Source organism: Gobio gobio (genome assembly GCF_949357685.1).
Source record: "Gobio gobio genome assembly, chromosome: 5".
Classification (NCBI taxonomy): domain Eukaryota; kingdom Metazoa; phylum Chordata; class Actinopteri; order Cypriniformes; family Gobionidae; genus Gobio; species Gobio gobio.
The window spans coordinates 13284536-13304694 of NC_137101.1; the positions used below are offsets into that span (position 1 = coordinate 13284536).

At 37.6% G+C, this 20159-nt stretch overlaps 3 protein-coding genes across 6 annotated transcripts in view; 1 reads left to right on the top strand and 2 right to left on the bottom strand.

Annotated features, from left to right (window-relative positions):
* LOC307126098 (scavenger receptor cysteine-rich domain-containing protein DMBT1-like) overlaps window positions 1–603 on the bottom strand; it is a gene marked incomplete at its 5' end in the record, with an annotated part of 74180 nt that extends 73577 nt beyond the window's left edge. The window contains one exon of the mRNA XM_079816474.1: window positions 582–603. Coding sequence (XP_079672600.1) covers window positions 582–603 — 22 coding nt within the window. The remainder of the gene's footprint in view (window positions 1–581) is intronic.
* Window positions 1–12595, top strand: part of cracr2ab (calcium release activated channel regulator 2Ab) — a 24992-nt gene extending 12397 nt beyond the window's left edge. The window contains exons 1-18 of one of the 4 annotated variants that reach the window (XM_079818193.1): window positions 106–211; window positions 481–571; window positions 680–1046; window positions 1553–1664; window positions 1772–1931; window positions 2011–2157; window positions 3447–3537; window positions 3977–4072; window positions 4167–4354; window positions 4454–4525; window positions 4604–4649; window positions 5648–5739; window positions 5833–6313; window positions 6544–6682; window positions 8680–8761; window positions 9002–9218; window positions 9366–9442; window positions 11404–12595. In XM_079818193.1, the coding sequence (XP_079674319.1) occupies window positions 720–1046; window positions 1553–1664; window positions 1772–1931; window positions 2011–2157; window positions 3447–3537; window positions 3977–4072; window positions 4167–4354; window positions 4454–4525; window positions 4604–4649; window positions 5648–5739; window positions 5833–6313; window positions 6544–6682; window positions 8680–8761; window positions 9002–9218; window positions 9366–9442; window positions 11404–11491 (2415 nt within the window). In that variant the 5' untranslated portion in view covers window positions 106–211; window positions 481–571; window positions 680–719 and the 3' untranslated portion in view covers window positions 11492–12595. Of the gene's footprint in view, window positions 1–105; window positions 212–480; window positions 572–642; window positions 1047–1552; window positions 1665–1771; window positions 1932–2010; window positions 2158–3446; window positions 3538–3976; window positions 4073–4166; window positions 4355–4453; window positions 4526–4603; window positions 4650–5647; window positions 5740–5832; window positions 6314–6543; window positions 6683–8679; window positions 8762–9001; window positions 9219–9365; window positions 9443–11403 lie in introns of those variants that run through there. The other 3 variants (XM_079818194.1, XM_079818196.1, XM_079818195.1) reach the window with 3 other exon arrangements.
* The window catches only part of prmt8b (protein arginine methyltransferase 8b), a 25084-nt gene continuing 16807 nt past the window's right edge, over window positions 11883–20159 (bottom strand). The window contains exons 4-10 of the mRNA XM_079818199.1: window positions 19675–19738; window positions 18353–18495; window positions 17658–17745; window positions 16927–17042; window positions 14304–14454; window positions 14102–14223; window positions 11883–12891 (exon numbers count right to left, since the gene is read on the bottom strand). Of these exons, the coding sequence (XP_079674325.1) occupies window positions 12808–12891; window positions 14102–14223; window positions 14304–14454; window positions 16927–17042; window positions 17658–17745; window positions 18353–18495; window positions 19675–19738 (768 nt within the window). The 3' untranslated portion in view covers window positions 11883–12807. The remainder of the gene's footprint in view (window positions 12892–14101; window positions 14224–14303; window positions 14455–16926; window positions 17043–17657; window positions 17746–18352; window positions 18496–19674; window positions 19739–20159) is intronic.

The following is a 20159-nucleotide window of genomic DNA, read 5'->3' on the forward strand; positions in this document are numbered from 1 at the left end:
TCGAGGATGCTCAGCGTTTGTGTCACCATAGAAACGTCCGCTGACCGCGAGATAAAGTTCCTCCTCTTCAGTGACCGCGAGCTCTTCTCGAGTGCTCTGATCTGAGCATTTCAAACCGAGTAGCCTAAGTTAACGGTCGCTCTCCACAAACTTCACTCAGACAACCTTTTTTTTTTTTGTATAGACCTGGAAGAGTAAAACTCTTGTTCAGGTAAGAGCTGTAATTATGTAATTTCTCTCTCGGCTAACTTAGCTTGAATGCAATTTTAGTTTGAGGCTTCATGAAATCAACATTTCATTATGTTAATGTCACAAATTACACATATCTCTAACATTGAACTCTTATTTATTGTTAAACTCTGAGGTAAACAGATGTGGCAATAACCTTTATGTCTGTCAATCACGTAAACGTTTATTTTAATTGGTTCTTGCTTAAATACAAATATGAAATACTTGATACCCCCCTCACCCAAACCTTAGCAAGTTCAGCTTGTGATCAAACAGGAAATTTCACCGCAGAAACCTTTTCCGGTTGACATTGTGGCGGTGGGACATCAACGCAAAGCGACAGGTCTGCTTACCGATGACGTCACTAATCTGCATTTCACGTCTCAAACTCTTAACATTCCTAAAGACTAAAAGGATTGTTGATGTGTGGCACTTTCTCTGTTTCTTCCAGCTGGGACCCACAGCAGGGGTTCACTACAAGACACCAATAAATGATGTTTCCTGAATTAATCAGGATAATTCCCAGTATTGGTGCTTTGGATTCCGTCCCATTTGTGCGGTCACATCTTTTGCCTACATTGCATCCTGACCTGTTTAAGGTAAGCAGCTCTGGAATCATGTCAGAGATCGGACACGTTAGAGACACACGGGTCACCAGCAGTGGCTCAGACCAGGATGAGAAGCAGCCGAAACCGCAGCCAAGGAAAAGTGTGAAGAACGCAGGATGGGGACACATTGCTATGTTGGACAAAATAGAGGACTTCTTTCAGATCTGTGACAGCGAGGGAAAGGGCTTCATCACACGCACTGATATGAGGGTAAAGTGGGGGTCCTTCGCCACTTTTTATTCTTTCATATTATCATTTTATTCATTTTTACATCTGCCATGGCTTGGGTATATAACTATACAGCTCTGTATATAAATAGTTTCTTTTTCATTCTAAAATATTAGTTGTGCATATGTCGTTGTTACAGTAAAATGAGGAATATGAGGGCATAAATTGTAGCACTCTTACTTTTATTTACAAAAAAGAAAGCAAAGAATATAATCTAAAACACTTGAACCTTAGGAATAGAAAGACAAAACAGTTTTCACTTCCACTGAAAGACAACTCTGAGCTGAAACAAACTGAAGGCTTTAATACACAAGCTAACCGATGAACCAAACAAGACACAGGTGAACATAATCAATTATCCAATGAGTAACCATAGTAACAAAGGACATTGCCAGAAACCAAGAAAAATAGTGTTGATGTAATTTTCCCTCCTGTTTCTTTAATATTCAATTGGATTCATTCATACACCATCATTTTGTCTTTCTTAGAGACTACACAAAGAATTGCCACTCACTGCTGAGGAACTCGAGAACGTTTTTGACTCGCTAGACCTTGACAAAAATGGATTCCTGACGCTGGGAGAGTTTTCCTCCGGATTCAGTGAGTTTATGATCAGTCAAGAGGAGCTCTTCAGAAATGTTATTTGGTACATATTTATGGCACAGCAAATGAAACTTTTCCAAGGTGTATCTGTAACTGTTTCCCAGGTAACTTTCTCCATCGACGGAGAGTCTCCATTACAGAGGAACAAATGAATACACCTTCTCAGAGCTCAGGGGATGAAGAGCTGTCAGGGAACGAGGATGATGAAGAGAGACATTTCGGCGTGTTGATGGAGAGCTTGGGTGCTAGTAATGTGTTTGAGGAGTCAGTACTGATTGACACATTGCAATAAAACATTAGCTTTGTTTTGCTACAAGCAGTAACCGTTCTCTCTTCAATTCAGCCCGAGTGATGTCCGCAGCCTGTGGGCTCAGCTCAGGAAGGATGAGCCTCACCTCTTGTCCAACTTTGAAGAGTTCCTGGCCCGTGTCACATATCAAATCAAAGAGGCACAACAAGAGAGGAAGGAGATGGAGAGCGCCTTCAGAAGGTGACATGCTGATTCTCTGCAACATGAAATGAGAGAATATAGAGCAGTACCATCTAAAGTCACCCATGTTTAAGAGCCAATAATTGGCTTTGTTTTCTTAAAGGGATAGTTCACCCAAAAATTAAAATGATCCCATAATTTACTCACTCTAAAGCCATCCTAGGTGTATATTCTTAATAAAGGCCTTCTGAAGTGAATAGATGGGTTTTTGTTAGAAAAATATCCATATTTAACATGTTATACAGTAAAATATCTGGCGGACCACCTTCCGTATTCAACTTACGAAGAAAGTGTAGCGCATCTCGCAGTTCAAAATGCTTGCGCTACATCCGGAGCTAGAAATTTTACTTTATAACGTGTTAAATATGCATATTTTTCTTACACAAATGCATAGCTTCGCTTCAGAAGGACTTTATTAACCCCCCAGAGCCGTGTGGATTACTTTTATAATGGTTGGATGCACTTTTTTGGTCTTCAAATTTTGGCCTCTCATTCACTGTCATTATAAAGCTTGGATTAGCCAGGGCATGTTTTAATATAACTCTGATTGTATTCGTCTGAAAGAAGTCATGTACACCTACACTCTAAAAAAAAAGGTTCTATATGGCACCAAAAATGGTTCTTGGCTCGTAATCATAGGGGAACCTTTTTAAGTGCTATATAGCACCAATTTTGGTGCTTCAGTGGTTCTTCACCGGTTCTTTGACTAAGGTGCTATATAGCACCGCTACCATATACAGAACATGTTAAGATATAGTACTATATAGCACCAAAAGTGGTTCCTCTATGATTACAACGAAGAACCATTTTTGGTGCCATATAGAACCTTTTTTTTAAGAGTGTAGGATGGCTTGAGGGTGAGTAAATCATGGGGTAATTTTTATTTTTGGGAGAACTATCCCTTTAATTTCCCCCATGTTAATTGTGAATAATCCCTGTTTAGAGGCTTAATGTAATTCTCTATAGAATGCTGTTTTATCCATGTCCAGTGACCACCGAGCTTAGGAGTTAACCAGGTTTTTACAGTACATGTTTTTGATGGGAATAAAATGCATTTTGATCAAATCTAGGTCAGAAGGATGAGATTGGCAACATGCATTGTTTGACATTCTTAGAAATCTTATGATCCTTTAATAATTACCTAACTGGATTTGCAGGTCTGAGCCAGTGTTTTGGAATGTAAATACTGTGGGAATTTGGGATATTATGTGAAAGACTTGTTTGTGTCATATCTTTGCCTTTTGATTTTTACTAAGTTTTAACATTTGAACGGCATTGTCATTGCACAGGAAAACAGCCACACATGACACTGAAATTCGCAGATTATATGAGGAAATGGAGCAACAGATCATTAATGAAAAAGATCAAGCAATTCTGAAGGTAAAAACATGCTTGTGAACTGTTGCATGTGCTTTCACACTATACAGTTAAGACGTTTGGGATCAGTGAGATGTTTTTAACAGAAATGGATACTTTTATTCAGCAAGGATGCATTGAATTGATCAAATGTGTCAGTAAAGACATCTATTCATCAAAGAAACCTGGTCAAACGTATATGTTTTTCACAAAAATATTAAGCAGCACGATTGTTTTTAACCATTTGATAATAAGAAATGTTTCTTGAGCATCAAAACAACATATTGGAATGATTTCTGAAGGATCATGTAACACTGCAGATTGTAATGGCTGTTGAAAATTCATCTTTGCCATGGATTTTTAAAATATATTTAAATAGAAAACCGTTATTTCGAATTGTAATAGGCCTAATATTAAAGCTGATATATAACTGTTATAGAAATATGTTAATTCTCTCTCCCAGGACTCTGAAAATCTGCAGTCGCGCAGTCAGGACCTACAGCAGCGGCTCCGTGGTAAAGAACAGGATTTAGAGCAGCTTTTCCAAAAACAAAGGAGGGTGAGTGCCACAAACGAACAGGCATAATCATACAAAAACGTTTGTGCCGCTCTCACCTTTTTCAACTCACACCTTTGTATATACATTTTTTCAGTTAGAGCGACAATGTCGTGACCTTCATAGCGAACACCAGGAGAGTCGACTGGAGAATGTTAAACTCAAAATGACCAATGAGGAGCTGTCTCGTGAACTTGAGCAGACCTGCCAAGAGCTGGTGTTGGCTCAGGAGCAGTTGGGCATTCTGCAGGAGCAGGCCTCTCGACTTCAGCAGGAAAGAGAGATGTCAGTCTGTGCATTTATTACGTACACACACACACAGAGAAATCCCACCAGTGTCTTTGGGTCTCTCACACACTCACATAATACTTTTTACCCTCACAGGGAGATGTACAGAATCACAGAAGGCTTGCAGAGAGAAAAACAGAGCTTGATGAAGCAGTTAGATCTACTTAGGTGAGCTTGGTACATCTTCACATATGCTGTAGACAAAGGCAAACAACAAAAGTCTAAAATTAAATGTTGTTCTTTCAGAGAAATGAATAAACATCTACGAGATGAGCGAGACATTAGCTTTCTGGTAAGTTTAGCAATTTTAGTAATTTTTTTGTCATTTGGTTGTGTGTTTTTGTCTTTTTTATTATATATATATTTTTTTATTAATATTTTAGTATTTTTATTAGTAATTTGAGTACTAAAGTAACTTTAAACAAAATGAACAGGAATGTTGGCTTAGGAGCCAACTCAAAATACGTTTGTTTTTATTTTTAATTTAATTTGTTTAACATTTATTTGATTTAAATTAATGTAAATGTTATTTATATTTTTTAGTTAATACCAACACTGATTTATGCTTCTCATGATCTCAAAACAAGCTCAGACACTAGAAATTTATTTAACCGACATATAATTATGCCTACATATGAAATTATCTATGAAAACTAAAATGCATTTTATTATAATTTGTATGTGTAAGTTTGTGTCAGTTAACATTTTATTTTATTTCAATTTTATTTAATTTTAGTTAATGATAAAAATACTGATTTATGCTTATAATAAAAACATTTTTATCTAAAGCTTAGGCACTAGAAATTAATTTTATAATAATTTGTGTGTGTGTGTGTGTGTGTATATGTATATATATATATATATATATATATATATATATATATATATATATATATATATATATATATATATATATATATATATATATATATATATATATATATATATATATATATATATATATATATATATATATATATATATATATATATATATATATATATATATATATATATTTATATTTTTTTTTTTTTTTTTTTTTTTTTTTTTTTGGTTAATTGTTTCTATTTTATTTTGATGTTTTACTTTAGTTTGAAGATTTATTGAAAGACATTTATTGGTCACAAAATAATACCCATATTTCTTGTTTGTGTTTTTTCATAGTTTTAATGACTTTACTGTTTTTCTAAAATGTGGAAAATATTAATAATAGAAAATGAGTGGGTGTGTTCAAACTTTTGGCTGATAAGAGCAATTCAAAACAGAATAACTACTTGTAATTTACAACAGAAACGCAGCAATTCAATGAAGAAATCCTCACGCAAAAACAGACTGAGCACAACCTCAGTAAAATACACAGAGAGGAAACCATCTGTCAAAAAGTGAGAAATGTTGCAACATATTCTCTGTGAATACCTACGTGTATGATGTAGGGGCACGGAAACATTTGCTCTCACCTCTCTCTGTCATTTCAGAGAAGTTGATAAGGAGGAAGTGACTCAGCACTCTAAACGGAAGACCACTTCTTTAGAAAACGGTCTACGTTTACCCTTCACCGCAGGGGATGATGGGAGACCGGAGGTGAATGCTCGGTCTCAGAAGGTAGCTGGGGACTCAGAAGTTGTAAATGTCGGGGGGGATGTGGAGGATGCGCCACTGGATGGTTGGCCTCTACGCAGAGTCATATCCATCGAGGAGGACCACCTCCCCCACCTGCTGCAAGGAGACCCTCACCTTCTTCTGCATCAGCTGAGTGAGGAAGAAGAAGAGCGAGCTAGAGAAGAAGGTCAGGGGGATCTAGAGACGAGCTCCCTCTACCCGTCCAATGCGTCTCTGGCCTCTGCTGACTCTCCACCACCAGTTAGGGTGAAGAAGCCGTCTAAGAAGAAATGGATCAGAGTAAACATGCCCTCATCTGCACGGGGTCAGCCTGTTGGAAAGGAGACTCACCAGCAGGTAAATGACGGGGACATATCATAGAGTACCTCATTTCATATGCATTTACATATTAAAATCTTAAAGATACAGTAACAAAATAATTCAGAGACAGTGAAAAATGGTCCTTGCATAATAAGTGGACTTCAAAACTATGGCCCATTATAGTGTTTTTTACCATGTTCACTTTTCAACACAACCTGCTTTTAGCTTTACTTTAATGATGTCACTGTATGTATTTTTGGCTACAGGGTCCTGTAGAAGGTGCTGCGGCATCCCCTCAGCGCCTCTTTAAGGTCATTCTGGTGGGAAATTCCAGTGTTGGCAAAACTGCACTGCTGCGACGCTTCTGTGATGGACAGTTTCATTCTGCCACCTCAGCCACTGTGGGTAAGTTGCTCTACCCCTCCTTGTGCACATTACAGGCCCTATTTTAATGGTCTAAGCGCATGGTCTAAAGCGCACCGCGCCGATGCTACGTGAAAACGATAACTGTGTCGGGCTGAAACTAGCAACAGCATTGCGCTGGGTGTATGATAGGGCCCTACAATTTGACTTTGCTCAAGTTGGTGAGTGGATAGGTCAGTTCAAGTAGGTTCAACAGATGACTGTAATGAGGGATTTTTAGTAAATGCAAATTGGCTGCCCTTTTACTGGAGTTTACCTTATTTGATCAGAAGGATGGATTACTACTAGAGCTGTACGATTAATCGAAAAGTAATCGAAACCAAAATTTAAACCTCTAACCGACGTAATTTTCCCATGTTGGTTATTTCGGTTTTGGTCACGTGACTCCGCCCCGTCAGTCACATCAAGTGCACGGAAACACGGAAAGATGCAGGAGTAGTTATCTTTGTTTATATATGCTCACAATTACTATGGTAATTGCATGTTTTACACAGTTTATACAGGCAAATTAATCGCCGTTCTTATATGCACTGATACACACACAGAGATGGCGCGCGCAAGCCCCGATGCCAGATCACTTTTATTTGTGTCCTCGTGAAGTTTGTCAATTAAATGCGTTTAAAGGCTTGCCAGTTTGAACATTAAAGCGATTGTGCACTGTTCAAGAACATGGAATATGGAAAACCTCTGTTCAGTTCTCATGAGCTTTTTTCTGTGACACAGAGAGCCGAGCCGTGTTGCGTCGCGTCTCTGACAAAGCCAGAAGCCATCACTTTCACTTTCGTCCTCACAAATCTTTGTCACTTGTATGTGTTTTAAGGCCTGCCAGTTTGAACATTGAAGCAATTTTAGACCGTCAGATGTGTATTATGTTGAACTAATGCCTGATATATTGTCTCACAAACACTCAGACAATAGCTCTCACATCACGTGAAGATCGCGCGCAGAGAGCAGCGCAGAAACTCAACTGTTATAGCATAGATTTGAATACCTTTTGAAGTAACTACAAACCACAGCTTCATAATTAATAGAGACGTTATGACTAATTCACACACACAATCACTCTCTCATTAATGCATTCAAATTAATGTAATGTAGGCCTATGCCTACTAATTTATCTGTATCTGATGTACAACAAGCAGACATCTGTCCCATAGACAATAACTGCTGAAAGTGAACCGTTTCCTTCAAGTATTCACAAAGAAATGCACTTTTTCATTAGAAAAAAACATCCCACCTTTTAATAGTAAAAAAATAATTACAGTACAAACCTTATCAGTTAATCACTATTCAATTAATCAAGATTTTTATTTTTGGTCAAATCGTTACAGCCCTAATTACTACACTCTTCTTTTTTTTTGTTATGATATGGCCCTCAAAACTGAGTTACCAAAATTCACAACATTTGACATCAAAAGTCTGTGCATTATTATTGTGCATACTTAGTATTACTCCTCAAATGTGTGTGAGTGCTAACGGAAACCTACTATGCTATATCAGATGGCTTTCTCAAAGCAGGCAACATCACATGAAAGGGCTTGGGAAGTCACACTCCCTGCATTTAAACCCTGCCGCACATTGCGCAGCAGATTATGTCAAACACCATCAATTCACTTTATTCAAAGTTTCTAGCCTTTCACCCCTGGACTCTAGTGGCCCATAAACAATCTGGACACTTTGATTTACTTTCAGCCAGCTGGTCCCAAGTTCATTTTTAGAGAATGTTATTTAGTTGTCTCTTAGAATAAATACGACTTGGTTCGATATTTTGCTTTTATAATATTTTATAAATGACAAATCATAAGCATGTGGCTAAAGTGTTCAAAACACTTGTATATTCCACACACAAATATTACTCAACAATACCCTCTAGTGGCCATTATCCCTCACTGCTGCAGTAATGGTTTTTGTCTGTTTTGATTTCATAAAGGTGTTTTTGCATTAAAAATGCCTTTATTTGTGTGTGTTGTGCTGTACAGGCATTGACTATAGTGTGCGGACACTGAATTTGGGGGACAGCCACGTCGCTCTTCAGCTATGGGACACAGCAGGTCAAGAAAGGTGAGGTCCTGATACCTACATACAGGACAGTATCATTATTATATTCTTATTTAGGACATTTACATTCAGCTTCAGTTTGTATGCTTCCTTTTTATTCCCGAGTCTGTGTTGTTATCCATTTAAGCATCTCTAAAAAGCTTGTCGTCTAGCATAATCTATTGCGCAACCAAAACATGAACTCACTTGTCACTGATGATAAACATCCAGCATGAAAAATTGCAATGTCACTGTGCCCTGCAGGTATCGTAGCATTACCAAGCAGTTTTTCCGTAAGGCAGATGGCGTGGTCGTCATCTACGACATCACAATGGAGGACAGTTTCAGATCAGTCCGCCCCTGGCTGACTAGCATACAGGAGGCCGTAGGCGACCCTATACCCGTCATGCTCCTTGGCAACAAATCGGACCAGGAGAATGAGCGAGAAGTGCAGACAAAGGAAGCTGATATGCTAGCACAGGTGTGCTCTTGTGGTCTCTCATACACACACACACACACACACACACTGTATATTCTACAGTATTTACACAATTTAATATGCTTTACTTTCACAAGTCTACATCACTGTATCCAAAACGTTATGCACAGATTTTGTTATATTTGGTAGGAAACAAACCTGATGTTCTACGAGTGCAGCGCTTATACTGGAGCTAATGTGTTGGAGGCCATGATACATCTGGCTAGGTAAGAGCTAAAAAACACATGAATACAATGTTACCAAACACTTTCGTATTACTTTGTTTAGATGTGATCAGATTTAGATTGTAACAGCTCACCCAGGGCTGCAACCCACAAAAAAGAAACTGCGAGACTGCTAACTGTCGGTAAACATTATCAGATGTCGAACGGAAAGCTTGCGGTTTTCTTTTTATCTTCAAAATGCGATCATCATGATACTCTTCTCTACATCAGTCGTACTTTATTCCAGACTGTGTGAACCGTATGTAGTTGATTTACTTTGAAAGGAAATCAACTACATAAGCATCCAAAATCGCATATTCTCTGAGTAGGTACTTATTTTGTGCATGAATTCGGACTTATTACTCTTTTCACATACTCCATTTCACCTACAATATAGAAGGGAATTATGCAATTTCCGCTGCCATCTTGAAGTGCCTTCAACTTTGTCAGGAGGACGAGGGAACCCTTGACCCTCGAGGCCTTGACCCCTTGATTTTGACTGCAGGAGCGAGTCTACTCATATCTACACTTCAGGCAGATCCATAGACCAAAATGAAACCCGATAAATACATCACAACAGCAGCTTGCACTTAATTTACCCACATGTGATCAAGGGCTTTTCATTTCAAGGCCGATTCATTTAAACCCATTACAATGGTTACACCAGTAGTGGGCAATGATGTACAAGTCTAAAAAATCAAAATCTAAAATCAATCTAAAAAACAATGTTTAAGAGCAAACATGTCGATTTAGCCGTTTTCCCTCAAAAGAAGATTATTCAGCGTAGTGAAGCCTCTGCTTCATTGACTCCTTCCCTGCATACCATCCATGTGTTCCTTCCCTGCATACCGCAGCGTTGCGCTAATTTTTGCAAACCTTGGGTGCTTGCCCTATAGTGGGTTTGCTATTAAAGGGTTAGTTGACCCAAAAATTAAAATTAGCCCATGATTTACTCACCCTCAAGTCATCCTAGGTGTATATGACAGTCTTCTTTCAGACGAATAAAATCGGAGTTATATTAAAAAAGTCCTGGCTAATCCAATAGCTGGCGTTATAATGGCAGTGATTATTGCTCTGTTTTTGAAGTCCATAAAAGTTCAATTCAATTCAAATTTATTTGTATAGCGCTTTTCACAATACACATTGTTTCAAAGCAGCTTTACAGAAAGTGCATTTCATAAATGTACATTGAAAAATGTTAGAAAGAGAATGTTAAAGAAAAATGTTAGAATAAGTTAATCAATCATGTATTATTTTAGGCCATAACAACGCTGGCGTTGAGTCGTCTCTTCATTGGCGTCGAGTCGTCTCATCACAGGTGTTGGGGCATCTGAAGTCTCCTTGAGAGGCTGGATAAAAAACTGGAGCTGACGAACTAGTTCCCTCGGGAAAAAAGTGCATCCTTACATCATATAACTGCTCCACACGGCTCTGGGGGGTTAATAAAGGCCTTCTGAAGCGAATCGATGGAGCAGTTATATGATGGAAAGATGCACTTTTATGGACTTCAAAAACAGAGCAACAATCACTGCCATTATAAAGCTTTGATTAGCCACTTTTTTTTAAATATAACTATTGTATTCGTCTGAAAGAAGAATGTCATATACACCTAGGATGACTTGAGGGTGAGTAAATCATGGGCTAATTTTCATTTTTGGGTGAACTATCCCTTTATCTCAGTAACCCCACTATAATCACACTTTGTTGTCAAAGAAATTAAACATGGGAGAAAAATATGCTTGCAAATAGGGTATTTTTACAACCAAAAAAAAATGTAAAGAGAAAAAATGTATTTACATTTTCAGTCGATTCTGTACATACAACTTTGATTTGTTTGTATTTATTGTTTTATATTATACGTATTTAAATGAACACTGATATGTAAATGGAACTTTGTTCTTCATTATTATTAATATTTTTATTTTCTATATTAAGTATTTTAATGAACACTTATATGTTTGTAGAGTCCTGAGGGAACAGGAAGACAGAGTATGGGTGAACACGGTCAGACTAGTGGATCAACCACTGAAGAAGAAATCCTGCTGCAAGTGACCGCACGCATATATACACACACTCATGGGTGAAATTACTCTGAATATAAGGGTTTTTGATGATTATACATAAAGCGCAATGTAAATAATTTAATGTAGGCTAAAAGAGGGCAAATTCACTTCTAGCTGAATCAAAAATGAATAGTGTAACGTGTAAGAAGCTTTTTCATGTCCATTTGTCGAAGAGCATTGTATATCTGTGCTCGGCTGATGTGTGTTGTAGTCACAGGACAGTTTGTCACACCTCATTTAAAATCATCTTTGTACATATTCTATTTGTTAACAATACCAACTGTCGATCACAATTTCCAGTTTTTTTTCTTTATGGAGAAAATGTAGTTGGCAACCACATTTAACCAGGTGAGTAAGAGCAAAGTCATTTAGGAAAAAATGTGATTGTTACTTCCCATTTATTTAGCATTACAGTAGCCTCATTCAATCCACCTTAAGTAGCTAGCATCATGAAACCTAGATTTCAAAATGGCCAATAAAACCTCTCTACTAGAACAAGAAGTGTTTTCAGTAGCCGTTTGCAGAGACGGTTCATTTGATGACAACACCAATAAGCACTAAAATCTTCAACATGTTATTGAGGAGAACATTGGCTGCCTCCTTTGTTGCCTTCATCTGAACCGCTCTGTGACCATCTTGTTTTACACAAAGGAGCACACAGGTGGTTCAAACAGGTTGTGTGTAACAGTGCTCTGACATTTAAACAAGAACTAAAAATATTCTTAAATTAAAACAGTCACATTAAGTTGCTCTAAAATAACACAACCTGCGTTCGATGAGAATGATTTGAAATAGTTTAGCTGCTCTTAGAGGTTCTTTAGGAAAACTCTTGAATGAATTCAAATTAAAGCAGAGGGAGAAAACATGCCAGTGGTCACTATATTAAACAACTCAAACACTAACCCAATAAATAGAACACAATAAAATGCACTTAAACATAAGCAAAACTCTTTTCATTTATGCATCCAAACTGAAGCCTTTGTTCTATGAGGCATTGTACGATTTCACATTGACACTGTTCATGAACACTTTTCTATCTTTATAAGGTTAAATAAACACAAGCTTTGACATTCTCAGACTTGTTAACACAGTTACATTCAGAGTGATGTTTTCACAGTCTATTCTTTGTGTGACACGCGATGACACTATTGCTTTTAGTGCTGGACTCGCACTGATGACATCATAGAGGGGTCCTGCGGTTCGGCAGCCTCTCTTATCCAGACAGAGGCAGAGGAGAGACGCAGTCCATCTCTCCGCCGAATCTCCCTGGGAAACGGTGCCCCGACTCAAGATGCCGATCGGGTTTTACCGCATCTTGTAGTCATGGGAGATGGCTGCGTCACAGAGCTGCCCTTTGAAATCCAGCTCAAAGGTGAAGTCCAAGTCACGCTGAAAGAAATCAAGTGCTTTTTTTGTCATCTTATTTCTTTGAAATCTGCCTCGTACTTGTTTATAAACCAGTGGTTTTCAACAAGGGGGGAAAGAACCACTAGAGGGCACACTTTCAAGATGGCTTATGATTTAAAATAAGACCAAGCGAGCTAAAAAATAAGCCAAAACGGCTCAAATGAAGAGGTATTTTTTAAGCACACTTCCAAGGTGGCTTATGTTGATTTAAAATAAAACAAAGCAAGCTAAAAATAAGCTAAAACAGCTCAAATGTATAAGGAGAATTTTTTTTTTTTTAATAGACCTGAGAAAGACAAAAAATGCTTCTTATGTCAAGTGCTAATATATATTTATATGGGTAGAAATTGCTATTTGTGAGTAATATATAATTTTCAAAAATGTAATAAAACAAAAACTAGAAGTTATTCAAATTCACTAGTAAAAAGTGTAAAACCTGGAGAACATTTATTGAAAAATAAGGAATTCTAGAATTTAATTATTTCATTTGTTGCAATATATAGTGCTGTCAAAACGTAGCCTAACGTCGTCATACTCAGATTCTAGTCTGAATGTAAGTTCAGCTGGCATCCAGGCTAGTCAAAACTAATAATCGCGATTAATCGTATAAAGCCCGCCCTGACAATTTGATTGGTCCGAACACCTCTGGTTTGAGCATAGTTGCTCCACAACAGATCAAGTCCAGACCGAACTTCCCGACCTCAAATGTTGTGGGCGGGGCTAAGTTCAGCTGGCATCCAGGCTAGTCAAAACGAATAATCGCGATTAATCGTATAAATCCCGCCCTGACAATTTGATTGGTCCGAACAGCTCTGGTTCGAGCATAGTTGCTCCACAACGGAACAAGTCCACCGAACTTCCCGACCTCAAATGTTGTGGGTGGGGCTAAGTTCAGCTGGCATCCAGGCTAGTCAAAACAAATAATCGTGATTAATCGCAACTAACAAATTTGTGTTTACATACAGTATGTGTGTGTGTGTGTGTGTGTGTGTGTGTGTATGTATTCATGTATGTGAACATAGTAAATAAGTAAGAAGCTTTGTTGTAACAGCAGAAGTAGGCCTACCAGAAATATCTTGGCTGGGCTTTTAAATATTGTCTTGCAGTCAAAAATGTTGAGAACCACTGTTCTAAACGTTAGATTTCTCTCCATCTCCATTTCCCACCCCCACACACACACTTACAGCCTTACCTCGTTATTCTCATTGGGCTTCACGGTGATGCTGCCCAGGATTTCCTCTCCTCTCCGCACCGTTAAGTAATCCTCCAGATAAAACACTGTTTGCTTCCAGTGTGTGCTGGGAGCGTCAGGGGCTGGAAGGGATTGTACAATGGCTCAGTTGGTACAGAATTTATTGGTAAGAGTTAATTAAGGGTATGGAAGAAGGCTGAACCTGTAGAAAAGCCCGTCTTCTTGTGACACTTGGTGAACTCAATGTTGAAGTACGTGATGAGTGCGTGAACGTAGTCATTCCTCTGAATCTGCAGGCAGAAGGCTGAGGTGAACGCCAGGTCCTCCGGCTTCACCGTGTAGATGTCCACCTCCTGAAAGAAGGCAATATGTCCCGTCTCACACTTAGAGATTATGTTTAAATAGAGATTATGATTTGGCCAGCATACTTGCACTAAAAAAGTCCTTTGATGATCTGCCATGAGATGCTTTGGCTGTGATCTAAGCCTGAAGTGAAATGTGGTTTATGCCATATAGCCTTAACCCACACATCACGACAGATCCTGTTTCAAAGACTATATTGTTTGGCTGTGGCTGTATCGGTGCCTGTATAAGTGGAGAAGTTGGAACACGTATCAGCCTTGGCGAACAAAGATCCTCTTACTCTTTGTGCGAACAACAGATCAGCGGCAGCATTGAGGCTTTTATTTGTTCAATTCAACCTTTCATTTAATAAACCTCACAAAGAGGCTGAAATCATTCTCCTCCTCTTCAAAGAGTTTGATCCCCCAGTTGATTCAGAGGCACATTGAAAGCACAGCCCTTTCTTTCTTTCTTTCTTTCTTTCTTTCTTTCTTTCTTTCTTTCTTTCTTTCTTTCTTTCTTTCTTTCTTTCTTTCTTTCTTTCTTTCTTTCTTTCTTTCTTTCTTTCTTTCTTTCTTTCTTTCTTTCTTTCTTTCTTTCTTTCTTTCTTTCTCCCCTAGATTGTCTCGTTTCTTTTGACATTCAATATGTCTTCACTGAAAGAAAAAATATATTATAATTTTTTTCTCAAGAAAAATGAAATCCGTTGCTCATAGGTTTCTGTTTTAAGAGTTCATGATTGTCACTGTCTACATAAACCAAAACTGTAACCTGTCCACATACAAAACATGAGCAGCGGTTACAACAAACGTTAGACACAAAATGAACTTTTTAACTGTGCAGAGCTAGGCCTACTACGCTACTCTATTTTAATGTTGGTCATTATGGTGGTACTTGGAGAGCCAAATATTTTCTGAGGTGGTACGTGGTATAACAAGTTTGAGAACCACTGCCCTAGACGATCACAACTGACAGATACTGATGGCATGTTCCCAGCTTTACACAATGAACCTGCGCTTGGAATTAAAGTCTTAACGTTACTTGCGGCCTGATGGATGGGTTCTCTCCCGCGTTAATGCGATTTTTCTTTTTTGTTTAAGTCCTTTTTATATCACACAACTGCAAATTATAGGCTAAGTGAATAGGTAAACACACTTCATGAACTCACAGGCGCGAGCCACACGACATACATGAGACAGCCTGACACCTAATTGCCTAACACAGCTGTCAATCAAACTCATCAAGCATTGTGCAAAAACCATAGGCTGTAAAAAACAAACAAATATTATTTATTTCAGTATTTGAGATGTTATAATAATTTTGTAATTACGTTCAAATAATCTAAACAACCTTGATTTAATAAATATTATATTTGTATAATAAACTGGGGGGGCCTAGTCATCATAGTGCCTGTCAGGCCCGCCCGCTGGCTACGCCTCTGGTTAATATTATATATTAATAATTTAATTCATTGATTTTTATTTTATTTTAAAGCTGCAGTCTGTAACTTTTTGCACTCTAGCGGTTAATAAACAGAACTACATGCGTCTTGCGGAAGAACATTGCTGTCGGAGCTACTTCTCTATGTTTATGTCTATGGCGAGTCACACAGGGACTGTGCTCCTCCGCAGCGGTTCCTATCAGACCAGTCTGAAAGATTCCCAATATAAACACTGAAAATGGATTGATGTTGTACATTCTCATTATATAATTTTTGTAAATCTTGAACACAAATTATGGACAGCAAATTTAAATTATATTTATTATATTTAATGTGACCCTGGACCACAAAACCAGGGTAACATTGTATGGGTCAAAATTATGGATTTTTCTTTTATGCCAAAAATCATTAGGATCATTAAGATATTTTGTAAATCTCGTACCGTAAATATATCACAAATGTATCTCGGCCAAATATTGTCCTATCCTAACAAACCATACATCAATGGAAATTATGTATTCAGCTTTCAGATGATGTATAAATATCAATTTAAAAAAATTGACCCTTATGACTGGTTTTGTGGTCCAGGTCACACATTATATTATATTATATTATATTATATTATATTATATTATATTATATTATATTATATTATATTATATTATATTATATTATATTATATTAATTATATTATATTTATTATATATTTAATCTCATTACTGTTTTACAATATTAAATAAATCTTTCCTACTAAATGAAAAGACACGTTTATTAAGATATAATGGAATATAAGTCTTCCAGACCTACATGATGATATTAGCAGCATTATTTCTCATGAGGACTTATTTCTGTCTGCTAATTTAAATGAATGATTGATGTTTGTGTATCTGTTGAGATGAACACACGTTACCACGCTGTGATCCGGCGGCGCTTTACTGCAAATTATTCTGTTATGTAACACCCACGCTACATGTGTTCCATAGTGGCCTATTGCACAGTTAATAAGTATGATTGAAATGAGATCTTCCTCGCACACTCGTACCTTAATGAGGCAGGAGTTGGTCACTACTTGTTTAGGATCTACTATGTCCACCAGGGGCTCCATCATAGCAACGTTCCGAATGCAGGTCATGTCAAAGCCATAGACGTTCTCCCACCCTGCAAGCACAGAGAAAATATATTTTAGTATAATTGAAAAGTAGAAAATCTGTGTGGCTGTGTCTGGTCATCTTCATTTGGCCCTAAAATAGACTCCTGCCTCCTCTGTGTCTGGCAGCATTTGATTACATCCCCTCACATGAGTGTTAGGCCAAGGCGAAATCTCACACTTTCATCCAAAACATGAAGGAGGGGGTGAAAGGGATGGAGAAAAAGCAAACGTTTTGCTGCAGGGGAGTAATGGAGCTCAACAGGAACTTTTCCTTTTTTTCGTTTCTTTTTTTTTTTAAGGTAAATGAATGTGAGGGATCCAAAAGGAGGCAGAGATCAAGCCACTTTTTAGAACGAGAGAGATACAGTTTTAAATGGTCATTTAATACAGGACGTGTGTGTGTGTGTGTGTGTGTGTGTGTGTGTGTGTGTGTGTGTGTGTGTGTGTGTGTGTGTGTGTGTGTGTGTGTGTGTGTGTGTGTGTGTGTGTGTGTGTGTGTGTGTGTGTGTGTGTGTGTGTGTGTGTGTGTGTGTGTGTGTGTGTGTGTGTGTGTGTGTGTGTGTGTGTGTGTGTGTGTGTGTGTGTGTGTGTGTGCGCGTGTGTGTGTGCGTGCGTGTGCTCACAGTGGATTTTGAAGTCTTTGTATTGTCGATCCTCAATGGCGACCACATACAATGTTGCTCTGTCTGGAAACATGAAACCGCCAGGTTTCTGAAAAATGAAAGGAACGAGAATCTACAGGTATCACCTATGACAAAGATGTATGGATAGTTGACGTATGTCCAAATTGTCAAATAATAATATTATTATTATTATTATTAATAATATAAGTATAAATAATAGGTCATAAAACACCACTAGGGATATAATATAATAATCTTAATTAGAAAATAATATATAATTATTATCTAAAATATTTAAAATTATTTTGTAATAATTAGTAGTATAAATAATATCAGGTCAAAAGACAACATAAATATAATATACAACTACCCTTATATAACATTTAAATATACAACAATGCATTCCTGGCATCATTTTTTCTTTTCCTTCCTTCCTGTTCAGTGCACCATAAAAAATAACTCCAGGGCGAAAAAATTTACTGGCATCAACACAATGGTTCTATTAAAAAAATCTAACAAGCCACTTGTCCTCTGGACCAAATTGTCATTCAGTGGTAGACATTCATCAGCAGCCCACTCATTCCCATTATAAATGATAATTTCCAGCATGGACACATGCTTCACATTCTAATTAGTCAAATAACCTTGGCCTTGAGACAGCCGACACACACACACACACACACACACACACTGACCAGCCATTTGTCCCTGGCGTAGATGACAGTATTGAGCATAGACTCATAGAAAAGACAGTAGCCCATCCACTCTGAAATGATGATGTCCACCTGATCCACGGGCAGTTCAGTGTCCTCCACCTTCCCTTTAATGATGGTAATAACTGCAAGATGCACAAAAAATATGCTTATTTTATACTATTTAATATACAATTATATATACATTTCTATTTTATTCTAAATCAATATTTGTATAACATTAAAATGACAATAAATTACAATATTATCAATTCCTGAAGGATAAAATCAAGTCTCACCCAGCATTATTTGTTTCATTCTTATAAATATGTCACACACAGTCAAACCAAAAATGATTCAGACACCGGTGCAGGATACTATAGTTAATTTATGTAAGTGTGGATAGCAAAATAAAGTAAACTGGTGACATTTTATACCCAAAAATTCTTCATGTGGACTATCAGTAAAATTGATAAACATTATTCAGACACTTTGACCTGACCATATTTTGTGTATAAGTGTTTTTTCTTGAATTGCTAATGTGACCTTTTACACCACAGACTGAACAAAATGAAGCATTGCTTGGTAATTGGTTGACCTAAATTGGTATTATCTAATTGCGTACTTAAATTCAACAGCTGGCAGCTGATTGGTTGATTGTAATCCATTACATTCCTTTCTATCAACGTTATCAGACATTATCAAGATGAATTTGTTCAAACACGCTGAGTTCTTGACATATTTTATTTCCATTTTCTAAACTATAGCGAATAAACTGTGATAATGTGAAAAAATGTTGAAGCCGTCGGAATACATTTTGGTTAGACTGTACATTACAGAAATCAAATGGGTTAAGATTTCAGCATTTCGTCACAAAAATTTCAATATAAAGTTACATTTGATTGATGGGTTTCTTTATGGTTTTCTCTCGCTCCCTCTTCTTTTCTGTCATCCTCACCATTATTCCCATTTTGCAAAAGGCAGGTTGCCAATCTCCAATTTCCATGCCTGTGTGTGTGTGTGTGTGTGTGTGTGTGTGTGTGTGTGTGTGTGTGGAGCAGTGACTCCTCTCTCACACTGACTCAGGCTTCTCACCCGCCTGCTGCTCTCCAGTGTTAATGAGAGCTGCTGTGGACAACTAAACAACAACTTCTGCCATCACACCAGAAGTGGCGATTGTCAGCTACAGGAAGTGACTATGCTGCTTCCTGTGTCATGGAACTCCTCTTGCCTATTATAGGAAAATGTATGACTCTTCTATTCCACACAAGAATCAGACCTAAACACTGTGCTGTGTCCTAACAGGAATGAGCAGATTGTCTTACCGTTGTCCAGGTGATTTGATTTGATGATTTTTTCGGAATACTCTGATATACTGGAGCATTCGATCTACAAAACAAAATGAAAAGGCTTAATATTATTATCATAATTAGCAAGATAATTACATGAACCGTATTAGAGGTATGCTAGCTGACCCAAGACAGACGGAACCCTTTTTCATGCACAACTTCAAGTTTGATTGGATTCGAGTTTGTATTTAAAGAAACAAATAATTATTATAATATAATTGTTATAAATATACGGTTTGTATCACTCTGCTTGTCTTTGTTTGGCCGCTCCAGACAATGTCAGTGTTTCACTGACTCATTCTGCAAGTTACATTGCTTTGCCAGTAGGTGGCGAAAGTGACTGTCTTATGCTGCATTCACACCAAACGCGAATAGAGCGTCAAAATCACGTCTACCGCGTCTAGTTGGACGCTTGAACATTTTGAATCCATTTGCGCGTCCACAGAGAATTGGACGCGCAA